The following is a 22,043-nucleotide window of genomic DNA, read 5'->3' as shown; positions in this document are numbered from 1 at the left end:
CATTCCCACTTTGAGCCAATTCTGATGAGAATAAGGTCACACAGTCCCCCCCTCTTCTCTCTCCCCCATCTTCCCCTCCACTGTAAAAGCTTTTTTCTTGCCTCCTTTATGAAATAATTTACCCCATTTTACCTTTCCCTTTCTCCCAGTGCATTTTTCTATCATCCCTGAATTTTATTTTGTTTTTTAGATATCATCCCTTCATATTTAACTCATACCTGTGCACTCTGTCTATATAGACTCCTTCTAACTGCCCTAATAATGAGAAAGTTCTTATGAGTTAGAACTATCATTTTCCATGTAGGAATGTAAACATTCTATTTCATTCCTATTAAGTCCCATATAATTTTCCTTTCCTGTTTAATTTGTTATGCTTCTCTTGAGTCTTGTATTTGAAAGTCAAATTTTCTGTTCAGCTCTGTTTTTGGTTTTTTTGGGTTTTTTTCACCAAGAATGCTTGAACATCCTCTATTTCATTGAAAGTCCATTTTTCCTGAAGGATTATACTTAGTTTTGCTGGGCAGGTGATTCTTGGTTGTAATCCTAGCTCCTTTGCCCTCCAGAATATCATATTCCAAGCCCTCTGATCTTTTGACGTAGAAGCTGCTAAATCTTGTGTTACCGTGACTGTGGCTCTATGATACTTGAATTGTTTCTTTCTGGCTGCCTGCAATATTTTCTCCTTGACCTGGAAGTTCTGGAATTTGGCTATAATATTCCTGAGAGTTTTTATTTTGGGACCTCTTTAAGGAGGTGATTAGTGTATTCTTTCAATTTCTATTTTACCCTCTGATTTCAGAATATCAGGGTAGTTTTCCTTGATAATTTCTTGAAGGATGATGTCTAGCCTCTTTTTTTGATCATGGCTTTCAGGTAGTCCAATAATTTTAAAATTATTTCTCTTGGATCTATTTTCCAAGTCAGTTGTTTTTCCAATGAGATATTTCACATTGTCTTCTATTTTTTCATTCTTTTGGTTTTGTTTTATTGTTTCTTGATTTCTCATGAAGTCATTAGCTTTCATTTGTTCAATTCTAATTTTTAAGGAACTATTTTCTTCAGTGAGCTTTTGTACCTTCTCCATTTGTCCAATTCTTCTTTTTAGGTTTTTTTTTTCTTCAGTGAATTTTTGTGGCTCTTTTGCCACTTGGCGAATTCTGCTTTTTAAGGAGCTTTTCTCTTCAGTGAACTTTTGTATATCTTTTTCCATTTGGCCAATTCTGTTTTTTAAGGCATTCTTTTCCTCATTGGATTTTTTTTTTAACCTCTTTTATCATTTGGCCTAATCTGTTTTTTAAGGTGTTATTTTCTTCAGTATTCTTTTTGTGCCTCCTTTACCAGACTGTTGACTCTTTTTTTTGTGTCTTTCTAATTTTTCCTCTACCTCTCTTACTTGATTTTCAAAATTCTTTTTGAGTTTTTCCATCACCTGAGACCAATTCACGTTTTTCTTGGATGTAGGAGTTTTGAGTAGGGTTTGGAGATAGGAGTTTTGACGTTGTTGTCTTCTGAGTTTGTGTTTTGATCATCCTTGAAACCATACTAACTTTCTATGGTCAGATTCTTTTCTGTTCTTTGCTCATTTTCCCAGCCTGTTTCTTGACTTTTAACCCTTTGCTAAAGTGGAGCTCTACTTGCAGGGTGGAGGGTACACTGTCCCAAGCTTGTGTGGCTGTTTTCAGAGATACTTCTAGGAACCTGTAAATTTTCAGTTCTTCCAAGGTGGTATGATCTAAGGAAAGGTGTGTTTACTGCTCTCTTGTCCTGTGCTGTGGTCTGTAAAGGACCACGAGCACTTTTTTTTCCTGCCCTGAAACAGTGAAACAAGCTGTGGTGTGCTAGTGCTCCTCCTTGCCCTGGGACTGCCACCCAGTACTGTGACCCAGATCTGAGTAGGACAAAGCAACAAAGTCCTGCCCCCAGGGCCAGCAGAGAAACCATTGTAATCTTTTTCTGACCAGTTGTCTGTGGTCTGAAAGCTCTGTAAGCAGCTGCTGCTACTGCTGACTCAGTGGCTCCCAGGGCATGCTCCTGGACTAGACCGTGCCCCACTCCCACTCTGGTGAGACAGACCTCTCCTGCAGATCTTCTAAGTTGTCTTTGGCTGGAAAATTATTTCACTCAACCCATTTGTAGGCTCTACCACTCCAGAATTTGTTTTAGGCATGATTTAAAGTTGTTCAGAGGGGTTTTGGGGAGAGCTCAGGCGAGTCCCTGCCTTTTCTCTGCCTTCTTCTTCTGTGTATTCTTAACCATAACGCTCTCTCTGAGCTCTCTCACCTGATTCACACTGTCTCCTGCCCTATTAGGTGCTCAGAGGGGTACCTCTTACTACTCTAGGGTTCTATGGGCAGCCACTAGCATTTAATATAGTTTGGATTCTGGGTGTCCTAGAACATAGAAACAACTCTAGTTATTTTATCTTTGGCGTATATATTTTTCCATTTTGGAGAGGTTTGAGAGGTTGTGGGGATCAGAGAAAATATCTACTCCACCATCTTGTTGCTCAAGTGACCCAGACATGTGCATTGATTTTCATTAGAGATGTTGGTCTATAGTTTCTTTTTATGATCTATCATTCTTTGGTTTAAATATCAGGACCATATTTACATCATAGAATTTTCTAGGATCTTTACTATTTTTGCAAATAGTTTATATAATACTGAAATTATTTGTTTTTTGAATGTTTGGTAGAATTCAAGTCAAGTCAAGACATCAAGTGAATAAGCATTTATTAAATGCCTCTTCTGTGCTAACCACTGTGCTAAGCATTGGGAATACAAAGAAAGACAAAAATTGTTCCTACTGTCAAGGAGCTCACAATGTAATTAGGAGACAACATGCAAAAAACTATGTATAAACAAGATATACACAGGATAAATTGGGTATAATCTTAGAGCAAAAACATTGACATTAAGGAGGACCAGGAAAGACTTGTTGCAGATAATGAGATTATAGTTGAGACTTAAAGAAGCCAGGGAATCTAGAAGGAAAGGTGACAGGCCTGGAGAACAGGCAGTGCAAATCCATGAAGTTCAGCAATATCGTCTAAGTTAAATGTGTCCATGCCTTGTGATCCTTTTATAAGATGCAGACTTTGATTTGGAAAATCATGTTTGGCTTACCAAACAAGTTAAACATGCCTCTAGGGGCTTTAAATAGCTGGATTAATTTCAGCAGTAACAGTTTGGGAGTAAAAAAATTCCAGGCTCAGGAGCATTTTGTGGAGGCAGACCCCTTCAACCATGTTAGAGGACAAGAAGGACGCTTTCTCTCTTCCTCCCAAACTTCAGCCATGTCATCAGAGATACCAGAATGCTAGGTGACAGTTCATCCAGTTGGGAGCAGAGAGACAGATATGGAGTAGGCAGCTTCAGAGAGTGTGACCCCTCATGGCTGAGAGAAGTGATAACTGTAGGCCCTGAAAGCCCATCTGAGCAGCCATACAGCACAGACCTAAGGGAAGCTACATGAAGGACTTTCAGAAGTCAGAGTTGTATTCTATAGCCAGATGCGTATTCTACACCTGGGTCCAAATGCCATTGTACTCAAAGTTTAAGCCCATTTTCCTGCCATGGATACTGCATGTATTTGTGGGAAAATATACTCCAGATTTATGGGGTGTCACAATAAAATCTGCAATAAAGAGAAAGTTCTGAGCATGATCAATTTATTGCTATGTCTAGCAAACACCAATAAAATGGACCCAGGACACCTTAGTAGTCAAGGGCTCATCTGACAGTCAGAGCAACTCTTTTATGCAGTTGAAAAGGTAGCAGGTTATATAGGGTATAAAATAGCCCAATGATGCAAATTACATTTTCGACTGTGATTGGTCTTCCTCAGAGATGGAAGGTGAGCTATACTTGACTTGACTCAGAGAGACTTCCATAACCCTTCCATAACCCAGGGCAACAAGAAAAAACAGAGTTGACTGACATCCTTTGGAAAGTCTTGTGGTAGGCAGACATCCTATGACTGGGTTGATTCATCTCCCTCCATGGTCAGCAAATTCAAAGATTTGAGTTACAGGTTTAAGGGGGCTCAAACTCACATAATAAGGGGGCTAACCATTACTTAGTGGATTGATCTCTAATACATAATAAATTGACTAAGCCTTATTAAAGTAATACAAAATAAAGTGGAGTACCAATTTACAATTTCACAGGGAGCAGAATAGTCTTTATAATTTTTAAAATTTTAAAAATAAGTTTTTATTGATATCTTAATTTCTTACATCATCATAATTATCCCAAGTATCTTACCCTTCCTACAAGCCATCCTGTACAACAAATGGTATTTTTAAGAGAGGTGAAAAAGCCAGCACAACTGATCAATCCATTGAAAAAGTTAGAAAACATATGTAAGATGTGTAATTAATTCCTGAACACCTTCCAACTCCATGAAAGGGTAGGTTGGGAGTATCTTCTCATATCTCTTCATTTGAGTCCTATTTGATTTTTTTTTTTTTTTTAGGCAGTTGGGAGTAAGTGACTTGCCCAGGAACACGCAGCTACTAAGTGTCTGAGGCCAGATTTGAACTCAGGCTCTCCTGACTCCAAGGCTGGTGCTCTATCCACTGTACCATCTAGCTGCCCTGAGTCCTATTTGATCTTTATAATTTTATAATTCACTTTTGATTTTTTGGTGTCTAGATGTTCTTTCTTGCTTGTGTTCAGTGTGATTCCATGTTGGTCAGTCCCACCTATGCACAACCCTAGAATCAAAAGACTCACTCAGCTTCAATGGTCTCAGAGAGCCTTAGAGTTTATTTGGGTGATCAACAGGAAATACCAATTCTGATACCATTTTGTTGTTCATGAGAACAAACTCCAGAATCTGAAACAGTTTTAGAAAGAAATTTATTATTGTTTGGTAGAGAGAGAAAGAGGACTAGAAAGGAGGGATGGCTCCTTCCCCCAGGTTCTGGAAGATTCATATTATATAAGATTTTGACAAAGGTTTCCAAACCTTTGTCACACATGAGAAGAACCGCAAAACAGGTTTAGGTGGATCTTAAATAAGTCCTGGGTTTGGGGGACCAAAACAAGAATGTTTTGGCTGGATTCAGGACCTAGGGGATCCCAAAATTCCTTGTAGCTATTTCCAGCCTTCCTGGAGAGATACTGGAGTAAAGGTGGGGAACTTCTGGCCTCGAGGCCAAATGTAGCCACATTCCCCACCCCAGTAACCGGGGTAAGGTTGACATTGTGGGTGCAAACCATCTCTAGTTAGATTTAAACAGTATAATAATAAATTTTCCAAACATATAATACGGCATTCTTTCCACTAAGTATATAGGGACTTTTTTCTTTTCTGCACCTTCTTTGGGGTATAAGACCGATAATGGAGTCTGGTCCAAAGGATACAAACATTGTAGTCACTTTATTTGTGTAATTCCAAACTGCTTTCACCATTTCACAGCTCTATCAACCAGGACTAGCTGTTATTTTACATACACACCCTCCCCACCTATTCCTGCTACCCAGTGCTTCCATTATAGCTAGTTCTATTTCCTTTTCTGAGTTTGGATTATTTAGAATCTCTACCTGGTCTTCTAATAGGGTAAGAATGTTATATTTTTTGAAGGTATTCCTTAAGAGATATAACAAAAATGTCTGTTCCCATAAATTTGGAGCAAACAGCTAGAAGTTAGTTAAGTAGAAGAAAAGATTCCATAAAATTGAAACAACTGCTAAAGGTAACTAAGTAAAATGGGATAAAGCTGGTCTTACCTTGTTTTGCTGATAGAAGTTAGTAAGTAGGATAAAGATTAAGCTTTGCTTAGAGTGTGCCTGCTTAATAGGCTTATAAATATTAGCTTCTCCACCTCCAGGAGGGGCTAAGACACCATTTTCTGAATATGGGATGTATGAAGAAGGAAGGATGACATGTCAAGGAGTAGATGTGTAATAGGAGTACTGGAAAGTTGTATACTCTGGAGTACTCAGCCAATGAGGAAACAGAAGAGGGACTTTGCAGCCAGGATTAGAGATAAATGTTGAACTCCTGCTTTGGTGCAACATGTCCTAGGCCATAGGACACCTGCAGTTGCAGCTGCATGATAAACTGGGCTTTTAACTTCATCCCTCCTGAGTCCAAATGAGTTATTTCTCACATTCCTCTGTTGCTTTTATGAACTAAGTTTTGTTAGCATGTAACTGTGCATAATATATTATTATTATTCTTTTTATCTCTTCTGGTTTTATTATGATTTCACCTTGTTCATTTGCTGGTTTAGTGATTTTTCTGTTTCTTTTTAATCAGATTAGCCAAGAGTTTTTCAATTTTATTAGTCTTTTCAAAGTGCCAGTTTTTAGTTTTATTTATCATTTTAATGGGTTTTTTATTTCTAATTTATCTATCTATGCTGTAATTTTTAATTCTCCTCTTTTGTAGTTATTTTGTTTATTTGTTGGCTTTCTAATTTATAAATGCACATTCAGTCCATTAATCCTCTCTTTTTATAGTTTGTTAATGTATGTGTGCAAGGATGTGATTTTCTACCTGAGGACTGCTTTACCTGTGTCCCAGAAATTTTGGTATGTTTGTTTTCATCATTATATCTTTCTTTCTTTCTTTCTTCCTTTCATTGTGTCCAACTCTTCATGATCCCATTTGGGATACTGGAGTGATTTGCCATTTCCTTCTTCAGCTCATTTTATAAATGAAGAAACTGAGGCAAACAGGGTTAAGTGACTTGCCCAGGGTCCCACAGCTGGTAAGTGTCTGAGGCCACATTTGAACTGTGCCATCCAGCTGCCTTATCATTTTCTTTTACATGGTTATTAATTGTTTCTATGACTTGTTCTCTGACCCAGTTGTTATTTAGAATTTCATTGTTAAGTCTCCATTTGGGTCTGCATCTTTTGTTTGTGGTCCCATAACCAATTACTATCTTTATTGTGTGTTATGGTCTGTAAAGGATGTATGAACTATTTCTGCCTTTTTACATTTGTTTACAATATCTCTGTGCCTTAGTAGAGGATCAATTTTGCAAAAATTCTGTGTGGTGAAGAAAAATATGTGTATTCTTTTGCAATCCTATGTAGAAAATGCCATGAATCTTTTAACTCTAGTTTCTCCAGCAATTTACTGAGTCCCGTATTTCCCCTTTTGTTTACCTTTCTGTTAGACTTATCCAAAGTCGATAGAGGGATATTTAAGTCTCTTGTTACTGTTGTGTTACTGTTTGTGTCTTCTCGTAGCTCAGACTATGTTTCTTTTATGAATATGAATGCTAAGGCATTTGGAACACGTACATTTATTACTGATATTGGTTTATTGTCTGTGGTTCCTTTTAGTACGATGTGGTTTCCTTGTTTATACTTTTTCATTTTTTTGAATACTTGTTTTTGCTTTGTCAGATAGCATAATTTACAACTCCTGATTTTTTGGATTCTCTTGATGCATAGTAAATCCCCGCCCCTTCAGTTTTATTTAGTGTATATCTTTGCTTTTTAAGTATATTTCTTGTAAGCAACAGATTGTAGGGTTTTGTTTTCTAATCCAATCTGTCACTCTTTTTCATTTTATTGGATTTTTTAATCCATTCACATTTAAAGTTATAAGAGTTAGGTTTCTATTTTCTTCCAATTTTTTTCCCCAAGTCATGATTTTTCCCTCTTTTGCTATAAACTTAGTATTATATTTCTTCAGTTACTTTACTTCAATTTTTTTTTTAGGTGGCCCTATTACTTCTGGCTTTCTTCTCACCTGTGATTTCCTCTTTTTGTTTGTAACCCCTTTCCCCTCCAGGTTTTGCTTATTAGTTCCTTTTTGTCTCCTGCTTTTATCTATAAAATATAATTATTTCCCCCCTGCCTTTTATTCTTAGTCATGTAGATTCCTTTCTTTTCCCTTCCCCTCCAACTAGTATTGTTCATTATTTTTCAAAATTCTTTTTTGTTTTTGCACCCGTTTCCAAAAAGGATTTCTCTCACTCTTGCTATCCACACTGTCTTTCTCTGTGCTCTCTGACTCTCTGATTCATGACCCCTGTAATTATCTGGTCTCTCTCCTTTCTCTGTATTCCTCATGCAATCAAAGCTCCCAAGTTAACAATTCTGTACTCGCCCTTCTAGGAGGTTTTTGCTACTGCCTTGTAGGGCTTGCCCCAGGGATCACCCTTTTCCACTGCATCTCACTTCCAGGACAATGTCAATTATTATAGGTATCAGAGAGTTTGCTGCCCCATAGTAGTGTCATTCCCCGAGTGTGTCCTTGATCGTACAGTCCACCACTGATCTACATCCTCCCCTGGTTACTCTTTTCCACCCACATTTGGCTCAAATCTACTCCCTGGGTCTGTGCTCTACCATTCCCCACCATGTTCCAGTTTCCCCTCGGGGTTCTAACTCCCTGCACCTGCCTCTCCCCCCTCCCATCAGCATAGGATGAACAGACTTTTCAAGTACCAGATCTTCCAGGTCACACCCCGTGTGAGGTCCCCACCTCTCTTCACCCATCGGTGGGTGCATCAGTGCTCCCTCCTATCTCCTCTCCCCCACTTTTCATTCCCCTCCACCTCCACTTCTCACTTACTCCTCGGAAGGCTCCTTCTCTTTCTGATCCCACAGGGAAAGCCTTGCCTTCACTTCTAGCCTTCTATTTGACCCTGGCACGTCACAGATTCCTTTATTTCCCTCCTTCCTTCCCCTCCTTTCACGAACACTCCTGTGTTGTGATGTAGTCCCACAGAAATACCTTGATGCACCTGTAGGCAGGCTGTGTCCAGGTTCTGTCCTTAATGCCACTTGTTTGCCTCTTCACTATTACTTTTACAAGATTTCCACGCACAGTTTCTGTTTTGGAGAGTAAGAGACAACATCTAGTTCTCCATCTTGTTGCTCTTGTGTCTGAAGCTATTGATCTTTTTATTCTGTTTTCTTTGTGGCACCAAAATTGCTGCTCCCCCAAATATGATTTCTTGTGAGCAAAGGATTATAGACTTAGAATTGGGAGGGACCTTAGAGACCCTTTAGTCTAATCTCCTCTTTTTACAGGTGAGGAAAATTCTACCTCAATGCTCCAGTAATTCATTTAAGAAAGTCTTTTTCTAGTCAGGTGGGAATCTAGAGAGAACTTTTTTGTTGGTAAAATCAATAATAGCTAACATTTATATAGCATTTACTATGTGCCAGGCACAGGGCTAAGCACTTTACAATTATTATCTCACTTAATCCTCACAACAACCCTGAGAGATAGGTGTAATTATTATCCTCCCTATTTTACAAATGAGGAAACTGAGTCAAACAGAGGTTAAGTAACTTGTCCAGAGTCACACAACTAGTCAATATCTCAGGCCAGACTAGAATTCAGGTCTTCTTAACTCCTGGCCTAACACTGTATCCATTGTACCAGTCTAACTGCCCAGGCATTGAAATGGCAGCAAAGTTGGAGGGGGGGGATAGGATAAATTTCTTACCTCGCACAAAATATGTTATTGACTTAGCCAAGGCACATGGTTTCTTCCAATTCTATACTATTATCATAATGTTCTTTTGGTGAATTTGAAAGAGTTTGACCAAAATGGTAATGTTAGGGCAAGAAGCCACTGTCCTAAAGTTTTTAGGATTTTACTCAATTAAAAAAAAATCCTCTTCTAAGTAAATGGTTCCATTAAAACAAAGCCAGACACTGAGTGATAGTAATGACCAATCTTGGCCACAAAAAAGAGATGAAGAAACATGCCCTTCTCCTTTTAGCATAGAAGTGGGAACCGTAGGACAAAATGTCACATACATGGTGAGATGTAGTCACTTCATTGGTTGTGTTTACTTAATTCTCTTTGTTACAGGAAAGGGCTCATTGAGTGAAAGTAGTGGGGAATATTGGCATATTACTGTAATGTGAAAATTAAAAACATGTTTTAAAAACTCCTCATTATATTTTAAAAGATCAAATAGTTCCTAGTTTTTAAAAAATTAAGTAATATCTCATTCTAGTATTTCAATTAATGCTGAAAATATCTTGATTTATCTCATTTATTATTTCTTTCAGAAACGCTTTGTTTTTAACTAAAGATAATTTTCATAGCAGCCTGCTTCCACTTAACCTTCCCAAGATGTTTGCGGTAATATTTTTATTTGATGATCTGGGGGGATAATTCATAGGGTGGTTTTGAGAAAAAATGCTTTGTAAAACAGAAAACCTATGTCCATGTGAGTAGTTATTATTATCTTTGTTCTTCCCACTTTTTGTTCAGTTGAATTCAGAAAAAAATGGTCTTAGGTCAAGTTGCTATGCTCTTATTGTTCTTTCATGTTTAATGTGGGTCAGACTGTTTTGCATGTGGGTAAAATGATTGATTATTGAATAAAATTATTGGATGTAGGTACTTCTAAGTCTTCACTGAAAGAAGTGCCTTCCAAGTAATATCTCATTTGGTCTTCATAACAACTCTAGGAGGTAGGTGCTATTATTATCTTCATGTTAGTGTTGAGGAAATTGAGGCAAACAGGTTAAAAGACTTGCTCAGGGTCACACGGTTAGCAAGTATTTGAGTCTGGATTTGAACTTGGGTCTTTCTGAATCCAGGCCCAGCACTCTATCCATTGTACTACCTAGCTGCCTACTTTCTTCAAAAGAGTACGTGAATGGTTCCATGCTGTCTTCAGGACTAATTCCACACATGTGGAAAGAGAGAAACACTGTTTTAGGAAACCTCAGATATACAAGGGAAGTTGGATTATCAACATTTTCCTGATTGCATGAAATAATGAAGAGTGAAATGAACAGAACCAAGAAAACATTGTATATATTTACAGCAATATTGTCTTAAGAACAACTTAGAGCAATTAAATCATTTTGACTATTATAAATACCCAAATTAGTTATAAAGGACCTATGAAAGAAGACATTATCTGCATCCAGAGAAAGAACTGATAAACAGAAGTACATATAGAATAATTTTACATATATATGTATATATACATACATACACACACACATATATATGTACATATATACACACAAATATTTGTGTTTAATGGTAGCTATCTCTAGAGTGGGATGGAGAGGAAGGAAAAAAGGGGGGAAAAGTTACATGATAATTTTATTATATATTTAAAAGGAATAGCAAGTTGCACATAATAGATTTGCAGTTTCATGTGTAATCATCTTTTTTTTTCTACTATGTTAAGGAAATGCTTGTTTTATTTCATAAATTAAAAATAAAATAAAAAAAGACAAACAGAAGGAGAGAATGATTCTTAAACAAAGCCTAAGAGAAAACCACAGCTTGAATACAAACTCAAATAGAATTCCTAGAAGAAATGAAACAGTTTAAAAAAGTTTTAAAATGTCATTATAAATGAAATGAGAGTATGTGAAGGAAAAAAAAAGTTGGAAAAGAAATAAGAGCTATGGACAAAGGACTTAGGGAATTAATGGATTGGTACAAGATGTGCAAAACCTTCCCCAAGCAAAAAATTCCCTGAAAATCAGAGTGGACCAAATAGCCAATGATTCCATGAGACAACAAGAAATATTGAAACTAAGTCAAAAGTCTGAAAAAAAAAATAGAAGAAAATTTAAAGTATCTCATATAGAAAAAACAACAGACCTGGAAAACAGATTGAGAAGGAAAAAAATAAGAATTATTAGACAATCTGAATGCCATGACAGAGAGAGGGAGAGAGAGGGGTGGGGGAGGGGGAGAGAGAGAGAGAGAGAGAGAGAGAGAGAGAGACAGAGAGAGAGACAGAGAGAGAGACAGAGAGAGCGAGAAAGCCTAGACATCCTATTTCAAGAAATCTTAAAAGAAAACTACCCAGGTTGCTTAGAATCAGGGGGTAAAGTAGAAATAGAAAGAATCCACCACTCACCTCCTGAAAGAAACTCCAAAATGAAAACTCCTAGGAATATCATAGCCAAAATCCAGAGCTTCCTAGTCAAAGGAAAAAAAATACTGCAAGTATCCAGAAAGAAAGAATTCAAGAACAACAGAGCCACAGTCAAGAATGTGATATAACAGCTGCTCCTCTAAAGCAATGGGGAACTTGGAAGGTGATATTCCAGAAGAAAGCAAGAAGGATGATTACTGAGAAGAGGCCATTTGGATCCATGAGGGATCATTGGTAATTTTGAGGAAGTCAATTTCAGTGAAGTGGTGAGGTTGCAAGCCAGACTGCAGAGAGTTAAAGGAGTGAGAGGCGAGGAAATGGAGGCATCAATTCTAGATAGCTTTGTCTAGGAGTTTGGCCAGAAAAGGGAGAAGAGGAAGAGAGTAAAAAGATAACTAGCAGGGATGGATGGATGGATCAAGTGAGGATTTGGAGTTGGTTTTTTTTCTTTTGTTTGTTTGTTTGTGTTTGAGAATGAGGGAGACACGGCTATGTTTGTAGGGAGAAAGGAAGCAACCAGTAGGCAGGGAGGGACTAAAGATGAACGAGAGTAGGGATGACAGATAGAAGAGGAAGACAGGAGCTCCTCCTGGGCAAAGTCTCTGAAAGCCCAGTTTAGACAATAGAGCAACATCAACAGCAGGGCATAAGGTGGCAAGAAAGAGTTTTGCCTGGGCAAGATGGCCTTTTGTCTTCAGTATGCCCTCAAATCTAGGTCATCATTCATGGACTGTAGAACATAGAGCTGAGAGGGACATTAGAGATAAGTTAGTCCTTCCTCCTTATTTTAGACTTATTTAGATATTATTTATCCTTATTCAGATGAGGAAACTGAGGTTGAAATAAAGTTAAGTGACTTTTCCAAGGTTATGTAGATAAAAATGATCAGACCCAGTATTTGAACTGAAGTTTTCTTTTCAATTATTATTGGCCAAAAAAGTCATGAACATATGTGTCTAGAAATACTGCTTTCATAATTATTAATATGACTAATATGCATTATTTTTATTAGGTTAAAAGTCCAAATGTATCAGCAGCTGTTTATTCCTCTTCATGTATATTGTTGATAATAAATGGAAATGTCTATGCTTATGATTATGAAGATGGTTCCTGGTCAATTCTTCTAAGTATGTTTTTCACTTTTTTACATTCATTTGAACTACTCAATTATATAACTATAGGAAGGTTAGTTCATTTTGTAGGGATAAATTACTTTGTTCCTCTTGTTAGTAACCTTTATTCTGGATGTAAAACCAGAAAACAAATGAATTAAAAACGAAGTATTAAGCTCTTATGGCACAGAACTGACTAATTACTAGAGATACAGATGTAAAAGCCATTTAGTCCTTGCTTTATAGGAACTCACATTCTAATGGGGAAGACAGTATGTATAGGTGGGTTCAGCTACAAGGGAGATGGAAAGGCCTAATGACTCTATTGAAGGAATAATACATCTTCTTTAGTGTCATTTCCACCAATAAAACCATATCCATTTCTGACATTAAACCATTTGACTGTGCTAAGAACTTTCGTTGGTAAGAACTTTCTTTTTTGGGTGTTTAGTAGCTGTGGTTGTTGATAAAGGAGGGACTAGAGCCACCTGCATTTACCAGGACTTGTCATCCACTACCCTGGATAGTCAGATCGGAAGCCAATATGATGGTTAGGGGAACCCCAGGTAGTGGTAGGTCAGTGATCCAGCAAAAGTGAGGGGTAATAGATAGAAAGCACTATCCCTAAGTTGGTGCACTTCAATATCCCAATGGATCTGTCGTGATCATATGGATTTGGGCACTCCATCAGTGCAGGTTGCAACTTCTCCATCACTTTTCATTTTATTAATGTGCTTCAACAGTTCTATCATAGAGAATACACCTAAGGTATTAGAGTCTTTCATCCCCTAGGCTTTTTTTACATCTCGTGGGTATCAGGGCAGCAGTTGGGCTATCCATATGTTATCTCTTACTTTCTTGACACAAAGGAAGTCTACTTCCTGATCCTACATATACTCAATGAGATCCTTACATCTTTTAAAAAAATTTTAAACATTTCTTTAAAGTTTGAAGTCCAATTCCTCCCTCTCTCAGTCCCTTCCCCACCCATTGAGGAGGCAAGCAATATGATTCCCACTATATACCCAGAATATATTTCTATATTAGTGTCACAAATAAAATTCAATATAGGTAGACTGAGATACATTCTCTTCTAGCAAGATAACATTTTATTAACGGGGTGCTCCTTGCTAATAGAATGGGTCCGTGGCTTGCCTCAGTTTAGCCAAAGATCCTTAGATGAAGACTTAGCTCATTTTTATAAAATTAGGGCAAAGAACAGAATAGGGTAGGTGATATCATGGGGTTGCAGAGAGCATGATTGGTTGGAAATTGGGAATGAAGGACTAACAACAACCCCTTACCCACAGAAGGGGACTCCTGTGACTAAGAAATGTTCATTATTTGAGTCCATTGGCAAGGTTAAAGATAGTGGGCCAGATTTCTTTGGATAGCAAACCAGATATCCTTGAAGGATAGCTTGGTGGCATAAAGATACTAGGCCAGTAACCCTGATGTCCACTCACATTCCTCAAGGAGAGCAGATTTCCTTGAGACAAGAATGGGACAGTGATTAGCAGGAGAACTAGATTTTTAAACAACTCATTACAGGTCATCTGAAAGTCTACACTAATTTCAGAGACAAAGAACCATGACATAGGCAATTACATGACAAAAACAATTAATTGTAAATAGGATCAATAAAAATGATACAGATTCAATTTAATCTCATTAGCCAGGTTACAAAAAAGACAAGAAAAATAAAGTGAAACAATTGCTTATACCACTTAAGTATAAATTATCATTGGAAATATACTGTAGCCTGCTTGTGCCAACCAGGATCACTCCATTACACTTGGGATCACCTACATCTTTAATTTTTTGGAGGCTGTGATATTTATGTTGAAAATATAGGTCTTTGCATCATGAAGCTCCTTGGGATAATTACTGTGTATATTTTCAAAGGCTTACTGTCAAACTCTTCAATTCCATGCCCAACTCATTGTCTTTCCGCAGCACCTGCCTCTGATATATGAACCAACTTGGTGGATTGTCCATCCAGCTGCACGTCCTGTTCTGAACATAAGGCATTTTTTCATCCATTTCTTTGTTATGTGTGGACTATCAGGATGATCTTCATTGAATAATTATGAATCACATTTAGGAGGCCTTGTAATGTTTTGGGGCTTGATGCACTGGGCATAGTGGCATCCTCAAGCAGGAGCGTGTGGAAGATCTTTCCATCTAAAGGAAATTCTTCTACTTGGACCCATGTGACATTAGCAGAAACCTCTGAAGACCATGCATCTCCTTGTGTTATGCCTTGATTAACATGATTAATTAAAGGATCATTGGATGAAGTGATTACATTTGTCAGGGAATCTTATATGATTTTAACACACATATGAGAGATTCTTTTGTGGAAGAGTGCCAGTAAGGATGCATTTTATTCTCCCAAATGTAGGGTTTTTTCTCCCAATCAACAAACAATAAAATAGGATCTTATATTTTCTATCAGTTGTGTGACAGTAAAGCTATAGTCTCCCATAGGTTTATCATCCTGGAGAATCACATTATTCCAAAAATATTTGTGGGTGAAACTTGCAGGACAACCATAAGTAGATATAAAATAGAAAAAGTCATAAATAATTCTAGTGAGAGAAAAAAAAAACAACATTGCATTTAGACCACCCTCGCTTCTCAGTCCCTAGTGTGCTATATGAAGAAGTTGAAAGAGCACTTGGGATTACAAAGTTAGTAAGAGCAACTCAACTGGACCAAGAATATGTGGAATAAATCCATGCTAGATTCACCAAGAATTATTTTACAAGATATCTTGGGGGGAGGAAAAGATATCAAAATGTGAGGGAAAAAACCCACAAGAGACCACCTGGGAGTTCTAGTTTAGCTGGTGGTATGAAATATTTTCTTTTTCTTTTTTTTTTTAAGGCAACTGGGGTTAAGTGACTTGCCCAGGGTCACACAGCTAGTAAGTGTCAAGTGTTTGGTCTGAGGCCAGATTTGAACTCAGGTACTACTGACTTCAGGGCCGGTGCTCTATCCGCTGCACCACCTAGCTGCCCCTGAAATATTTTCTAGGAACCCCACTCTCCAATGTATACTCCAGCAAAAATCTTAAACAAACATTAGACCAAATAATGATCAAGAAATCTAAAGAGAAACAACAGAAAAAACCCTCAACCAGCCCATAAAGAAACAAACAAAAAAGATTACTGAAAGCCTGAAGGACCTTACATCAGGGAAGCTGGCAAGTTCAGGTAAACAAACCAGATGTCTAGCCAGTGCTTCATCCTTGGAAACTTAAGCTCTTTGTTTTTGGGAGCCAAGAAAGTCATACATCAGGATTGAGAAGATTCAGCAGGGTCAGAAATCTATAGCACTCTGATCATGGAAATGGACCCTTAGCACACTGATTGGGAAGCCCCATGGAATCCACAACACCTTGACCTGAGAGGATCCAAAGAGCCATGAAGAACAGAGTGGTCTAGATCTGGAGGGGTGCCTAAAACTTATCAGTACAGACAAACCAGGGAAGTGGAAGCCAGAGAAAGGAGCCCAGGAAGTCAAGGTGAGTATCAAACAAGGCCCATCCCAGATTGTAGGATGGGGAAGATCCTGGCCTTGGAATAAAGCCCAAATCAGAAACTGGGGCTGAAGATATGAGTAAACAAAAGAAGACACTGAACACTGATGAAATATTGTGGAGTAAAAAAACAATGCTCAAGAGCTAAACCCAAAAGAAGAGAGTACCTTCATAACTACAAGCAGAGCCTCAGGAAAAAAAAAATTATTTGGCCTCAAGGGCTATCAGAGTACCTGGGAGGAATGAAGGAAGAGGTAAATAAATGAAATTATAAGTGAATAAAGAGCTTTGGCGTAAAGAATTGGAAGGAGAATAACTTAGAACAGAAAGGGGAAAAACTTTACCCAGACTCGTGAAAATCGGAATAGATTTAGAAAAGAACTCAATGACTCCATGGCACAAAAGAAATATTAGAACAAGATATAAAAATGGGAAAGAATAGAAAAAATGTAAAGCGTCTACAATCCAAAACAACTATTTTAGAAAAAGTTAAGGAGAGTTAATTTAAGAGTCGTCAGACTTCCTGAAAGTCATGACCAAACAATAAACATGGACAAAATGTTTTAAGAAGTTATGAATGGAAACTGACTAGATGTTCGAATCAGAGGGTAAAGTGAAATTAGAAAGAGTCCACCAGTGACTTCCTGAAACACCCAATCAAAAACTCCCAGGGAATGTTGTTGTCAAAATCCAGAGCCTCTGGGTCAAAGATACTACATACTACAAGATACATACTGCAAGATGCTAGCAAGAGCTCAAGTACCAAAAACAAAACAAACAAAAAAACAAAAAACATCCCCCAAAAACTCACCAAAAAAAAAACCCATGGCTAGAATTATATAAGATCCGGAAGTAACTACTTTATCTTGGAACACAATATTCCAAAAGGCAAGAGATAGAGGCATATAGTCAAGGACAACCTATTCTGTAAATCTGTATAAGGTTGCGGGAGCGGGGGGGGGGGAATGGATCTTTGATAGAATAGAGGATTTTCAAGCATTCCTGATGAAAATGACCAGAGCTGCATAAAATTTTTGAAATTCAGGTGTCAGAGGAAACCTAGAAAGGGAAATATATTTGAGCAATTCAAAGGGGCTTTATAAATATTGATGATGGACTAACATTCTAACATATTAAGAAGGAGAGAAGAGACAAGGGTTCCCTTCAGAATCCTAATGATTTCAAGGATCACAGAAGGAGTTAAATAAGACAATCAATGGGTCTAGGAATAGTTTTATTGTATATTAATGGTGTTAAGAGATGAAATAAGAGGGAGGGGAAAAGAAATACATTAGGGATAAAATGATGAAGGGGCTAGAACTTACTATTTCTCATAATTGGCATGCTAAAGAAAAAGATGGAGAAGAGAAGATGGAGAATAATGGATGAGAGGAAGCAAACATCACATAAGCCTTAATCTTATTTCACTGGACACACATATTTCAAAATGTATTAAATTCAACAAGGAAACAGGTGGGGACAGGGAAATGGGGAGATATGAATTTAAAATGGAAGGTAGAGTTGGGAAAGTAATAGTCATAAGGAAAAAACTTTTTCAACTTTTCAGAGGAAAATTGTAGAAGGGAATTAAAAGGAAAAAAGTTAAGATCTAGTGATTGAAGCCTGAATAGGAGAGGAGGGGCAGTGAAATGGAAGCAGATTTCTGATCATTAGTGTTTGATCACATTCCTTCTATTTCACAACTTTATTCATTGTAAATGACTTTTTTTTTTAATGAAGTAACTGTGAACATATAAACAAGCCTGCAGGGGGCACTACAGTACAGCTGAAAAGAAGGTAGATACACTTTCCAATGTACTTATTATAGGACAATGAAACCCATTATTTTCAAATGCTGACATTGAAATCTGAATAAAACTCCATTGAGCTGTAAAGTTTTGTTGAAAATGTTTCTGGACAAAAACCCTGATGTTGCAAATTAAATTTTCAACTTTATTCATTGTAAAGGGAGAGGGAACATAGAAAAAGTGTAAGAGGATAGATGAAGGAAAAAGACAATTAACAGTAATAACTGTAAATGGAATAAATTTACTCATAAAAAGGAGGAGGATAAGAGAATGGCTTAGGCAACAGAATACAACTATATGTTGTTTTCAAGAAACACATTTGAAACATAAAATTTCATGTTTACAAAAATGAGGGGCTGTGGCAAAATTTATTGTGCTTTAGCATACTTTAGCATATGCTTGAGCAGGAATAGCAATAATCTCAGAAAATGCAACAGTAAACAAGAACTTTGTTGAAAGAGGTAAATTATAGATATAGAATAAAAATCATGATACTTGGAACTTCAGTGTGCCCTTTTCAGACCTAGACAGATCTAACAAAACGATAAATAAGAATGAAGATAAGAACCTAAAAAGAACTTTAAAAAAGTTATACCTGATAACTATCTGGATATTAATGAATAGGAATAGAAAGATATATGTGTATATATATATATATATATACATACATACATATATATATATATATATTTCTCAGCTGTGCATAGTACCTTTACAAAACTTTTCTATGTGTTAAAGCATTAAAAACCTCATAAACACAAACAAATACTGGCCACAATGCAAGAAAAATTATGTTCAATAATGAATCTTTGAAGAAAGAACTTAGAATTAATTGGAGACTAAATAATTTATTCCTAAATTCCCAAAGTCAACAAGTCAAGTCAAATCAACAAACATTTATTAAGCATTTGTTATGTGCCAGGCATTGTGCTAAGAAGACCTGGAAATACAAAGAAAAGCAAAGGAAAAACAGACCTTTCTATCAAGGAACTGAGAGATTAATAGGGGAGACAACATGCAAACAGCTATGTTTGAGCTAGTTTCTATATACAGGATAAATTGGAAATAATCAACAGAGGAAAGGAACTAGAATTTTTATTTATTTATTTTTTATTTTTTTTGGCTAGGTAATGGGGTTAAGTGACTTGCCCAGGTTCACACAGCTAGTGTTATGTATCTGAGGCCGAATTTGAACTCAGGTCCTCCTGAATCCAGGGTTGGTGCTCTATCCACTGCACTACTTAGCTGCTCCAAAGGGAAGGAACTAGAATTAAGAGAGATTGGGAAAAGCTACTTATAGAAGGTGGGATTTTAGCTGGGACTTGAAGGAAGTCAGAAAAGCTAGGAAACAGGGATGAGAGAAATCCAGACATGGGGGACATGCTGGAGTTTTGAGATAAAGCATCTTGTGTAAGGAACAGTAAGGAGGCTGGTGTCAATGGATGAAAAGTACACGAAAGAGAATAAAATGTAAGAATACTGAAAAGGTAGGAGGTTGACCATGTTATGAAAGGCTCTCAAAACCAAACAGTGGATTTTGTATTTAATCCTGGATGTGATAGGGAACCACTGGAGTTTATTGAGTGTCTGTTGGGGTGTGGTGTGTGACATAGTCAGAACTGCCCTTTAGGAAGATCACTTTGGCAGTGGAAAGGAGGACAGACTGGAGTGGGAAGAGACTAGAGACAGGGAGACCAACCAGAAAGCTATTGCAATAATCCAGGAGTGATGTGGTAAAGGTCTGGACCAGAGGGGTGATCAGAGAAATATTGTGAAGGCAAACTCAACTGGCACTGGCAACAAATTGATTATGATAGGTTATGAACCTGGGGGACTGGGAGTATGGTGGTCCCCTCAACAGTAATTAGAAGTTAGGAAGAGGGGAGAGCTTAGAGGAAATGATGATGACTTCAGTTTGGGACATTTTGAATTTAAGATGCTAATAAGACATCCAGTTGAAGATATCTAATGGGTTTTTGGAGATGAGAAGCTGGAGGTCATCAAGTTAGGGCTGGATAAACAGAACTGAGAATCATCTGCATAGAGTTGATAATTGAATCCATGAGAGCTGATGCGTTTACTAAATGAAATAGTATAAAGGGAAAAGATAAGGGGGTCCCAACCAAGTTTTAGGGGATACCCATGGTTACTGAGCATAATCTGGATGAAGAACCAGCAAAGGGGACTGAGAAAGAGTGGTAGGAGGAGAACCAGGAGAAAGTAGTGTCAGGAAAACCTATGGGGAGGAAAGTATCAAGAAGAAGGTGATTGATAATGTCAAAGGCTGCAGAGAGGTCAAGAAGAAATTAGGATGTAAGCTTCTTAAGGACAGGAACTCTTTCTTTTTGCTTGTATTTGCATGTGTAGCACTTAGTGCAGTGCCTGACATATAGTAAGTTCTTAATAAATGCTTGTTGCCTCCTTGCCCATCTCGACTCCTTGCTCAATCATTTCGACTCAATACTGTCCTCTTCTCTTGAGCCACTTGCCCCCCTATCCTATCACTCATCTAGTTCTCCCGAGCCTCAGCCTTGGATTACTCCCACTATCCCCAACTGATTGCTGCTGAATGAAACTGGAGAAAATCACAAAAGTCTGTTGCTTCAGCAAGGAAATCTTTTTATACCTCCCTGATCTGTTCACTATCTTACTCACTATTGCAGCTTTGCCAAAACATTTCATTCCTCCTTAAACCTTCCATGGCTCCCCACCTCCCTCAACCCTTTCAACTAAAAACCTTGCCTCATATTTCACAGAAAAAATGAAGGCCATTCATTTTATCTTCTCATCTCAGCCAGAAGCCTTTTGCTGCTGTCTCCTTCATTCTTATCTCAAATGGAGAGGAGGCTCTTCTTGTCAAGGCCAACCCCTCTACATGCACAAGTGATCCTATTCCATCTTGTCTTCCTCTGGCAGATTGCCCCCTTGACCATCCCCGCTCTCTCTCTTATCTTCACTCTCAGTCTCCTGACCGCTTCCCTACTGCTTACAAACATCCCCATGTCTCCCTCATCTTCAAAAAACCCTCACTTGATCCTTGCTAGGTTTCTTCTTATATTTCTCCTCCCTTTAATGGCTAAATTCTTTGAGAAGTCCATCTGCAGTTAGCACTTCCACTTCCTTTCCTTTTATTCTTTTAGTACTCTGAAATCTGCCTTCCAACTTCATCATTCAACTGAAATTTCTCTCTCCAATGTTGCCTATGATCTCTTAATAGCTTAATAGCTGTGTGGAGAGACTCAAGATTCCAGTTACAGTATAATGGATTGAGAGGTAGGGGAAGCCTTGAGAAGAAGGAAGGAAACCTCTTTCTATGAAACAGAAGGAGCAAGAGAATGGGTTTGAAAAGACAAGTATTTTGAGGTAAAGAGAAGGGTGTGAGTAATAATAGCTCACATTTATGTTATATTATCTTGATCCTCACAGCCATTCTGTGAGGGAAGGAATGCCAATGTCATCATAACATTAGAGATGAAGAAACTAAGACCCAAAAAGGTTAGGGGACCTAAGGAAGATCAAGAAGCTTGTAAGAGGCAGAAGGAGGAGGTTGAATTAGAGTTTAGCATTTACTTGTTCTTTTGTTGTTCCATGTGTGTTAATTTTCTCTTCCCTTAGGTAGAATGTAAACTATTTGAGGGAAAATATCATGTTTTGTGTTGTGCTTCTCTAATATGTCCTTCAACAGTGCACCAGGGCAGAGAACACACTGGTTGATTGATTGATTAATCCTTGC

General features: G+C 37.7%; 1 protein-coding gene across 1 annotated transcript in view; it reads left to right on the top strand.

The window, feature by feature from the left end:
- CATSPERD (cation channel sperm associated auxiliary subunit delta) overlaps positions 1-22,043 on the top strand; it is a 128,029-nt gene that overhangs the window by 29,913 nt on the left and 76,073 nt on the right. Inside the window, exons 4-5 of the mRNA XM_027851293.1 lie at positions 10,003-10,075; positions 12,859-12,973. Coding sequence (XP_027707094.1) covers positions 10,003-10,075; positions 12,859-12,973 — 188 coding nt within the window. The remainder of the gene's footprint in view (positions 1-10,002; positions 10,076-12,858; positions 12,974-22,043) is intronic.

This window comes from Vombatus ursinus, unplaced genomic scaffold (assembly GCF_900497805.2).
Source record: "Vombatus ursinus unplaced genomic scaffold, bare-nosed wombat genome assembly UNPS02009173.1, whole genome shotgun sequence".
In the NCBI taxonomy this organism is placed as follows: domain Eukaryota; kingdom Metazoa; phylum Chordata; class Mammalia; order Diprotodontia; family Vombatidae; genus Vombatus; species Vombatus ursinus.
The sequence above is the reverse complement of the archived record's forward strand: the minus strand, read 5'-3'. Positions and strand labels throughout refer to the sequence as shown.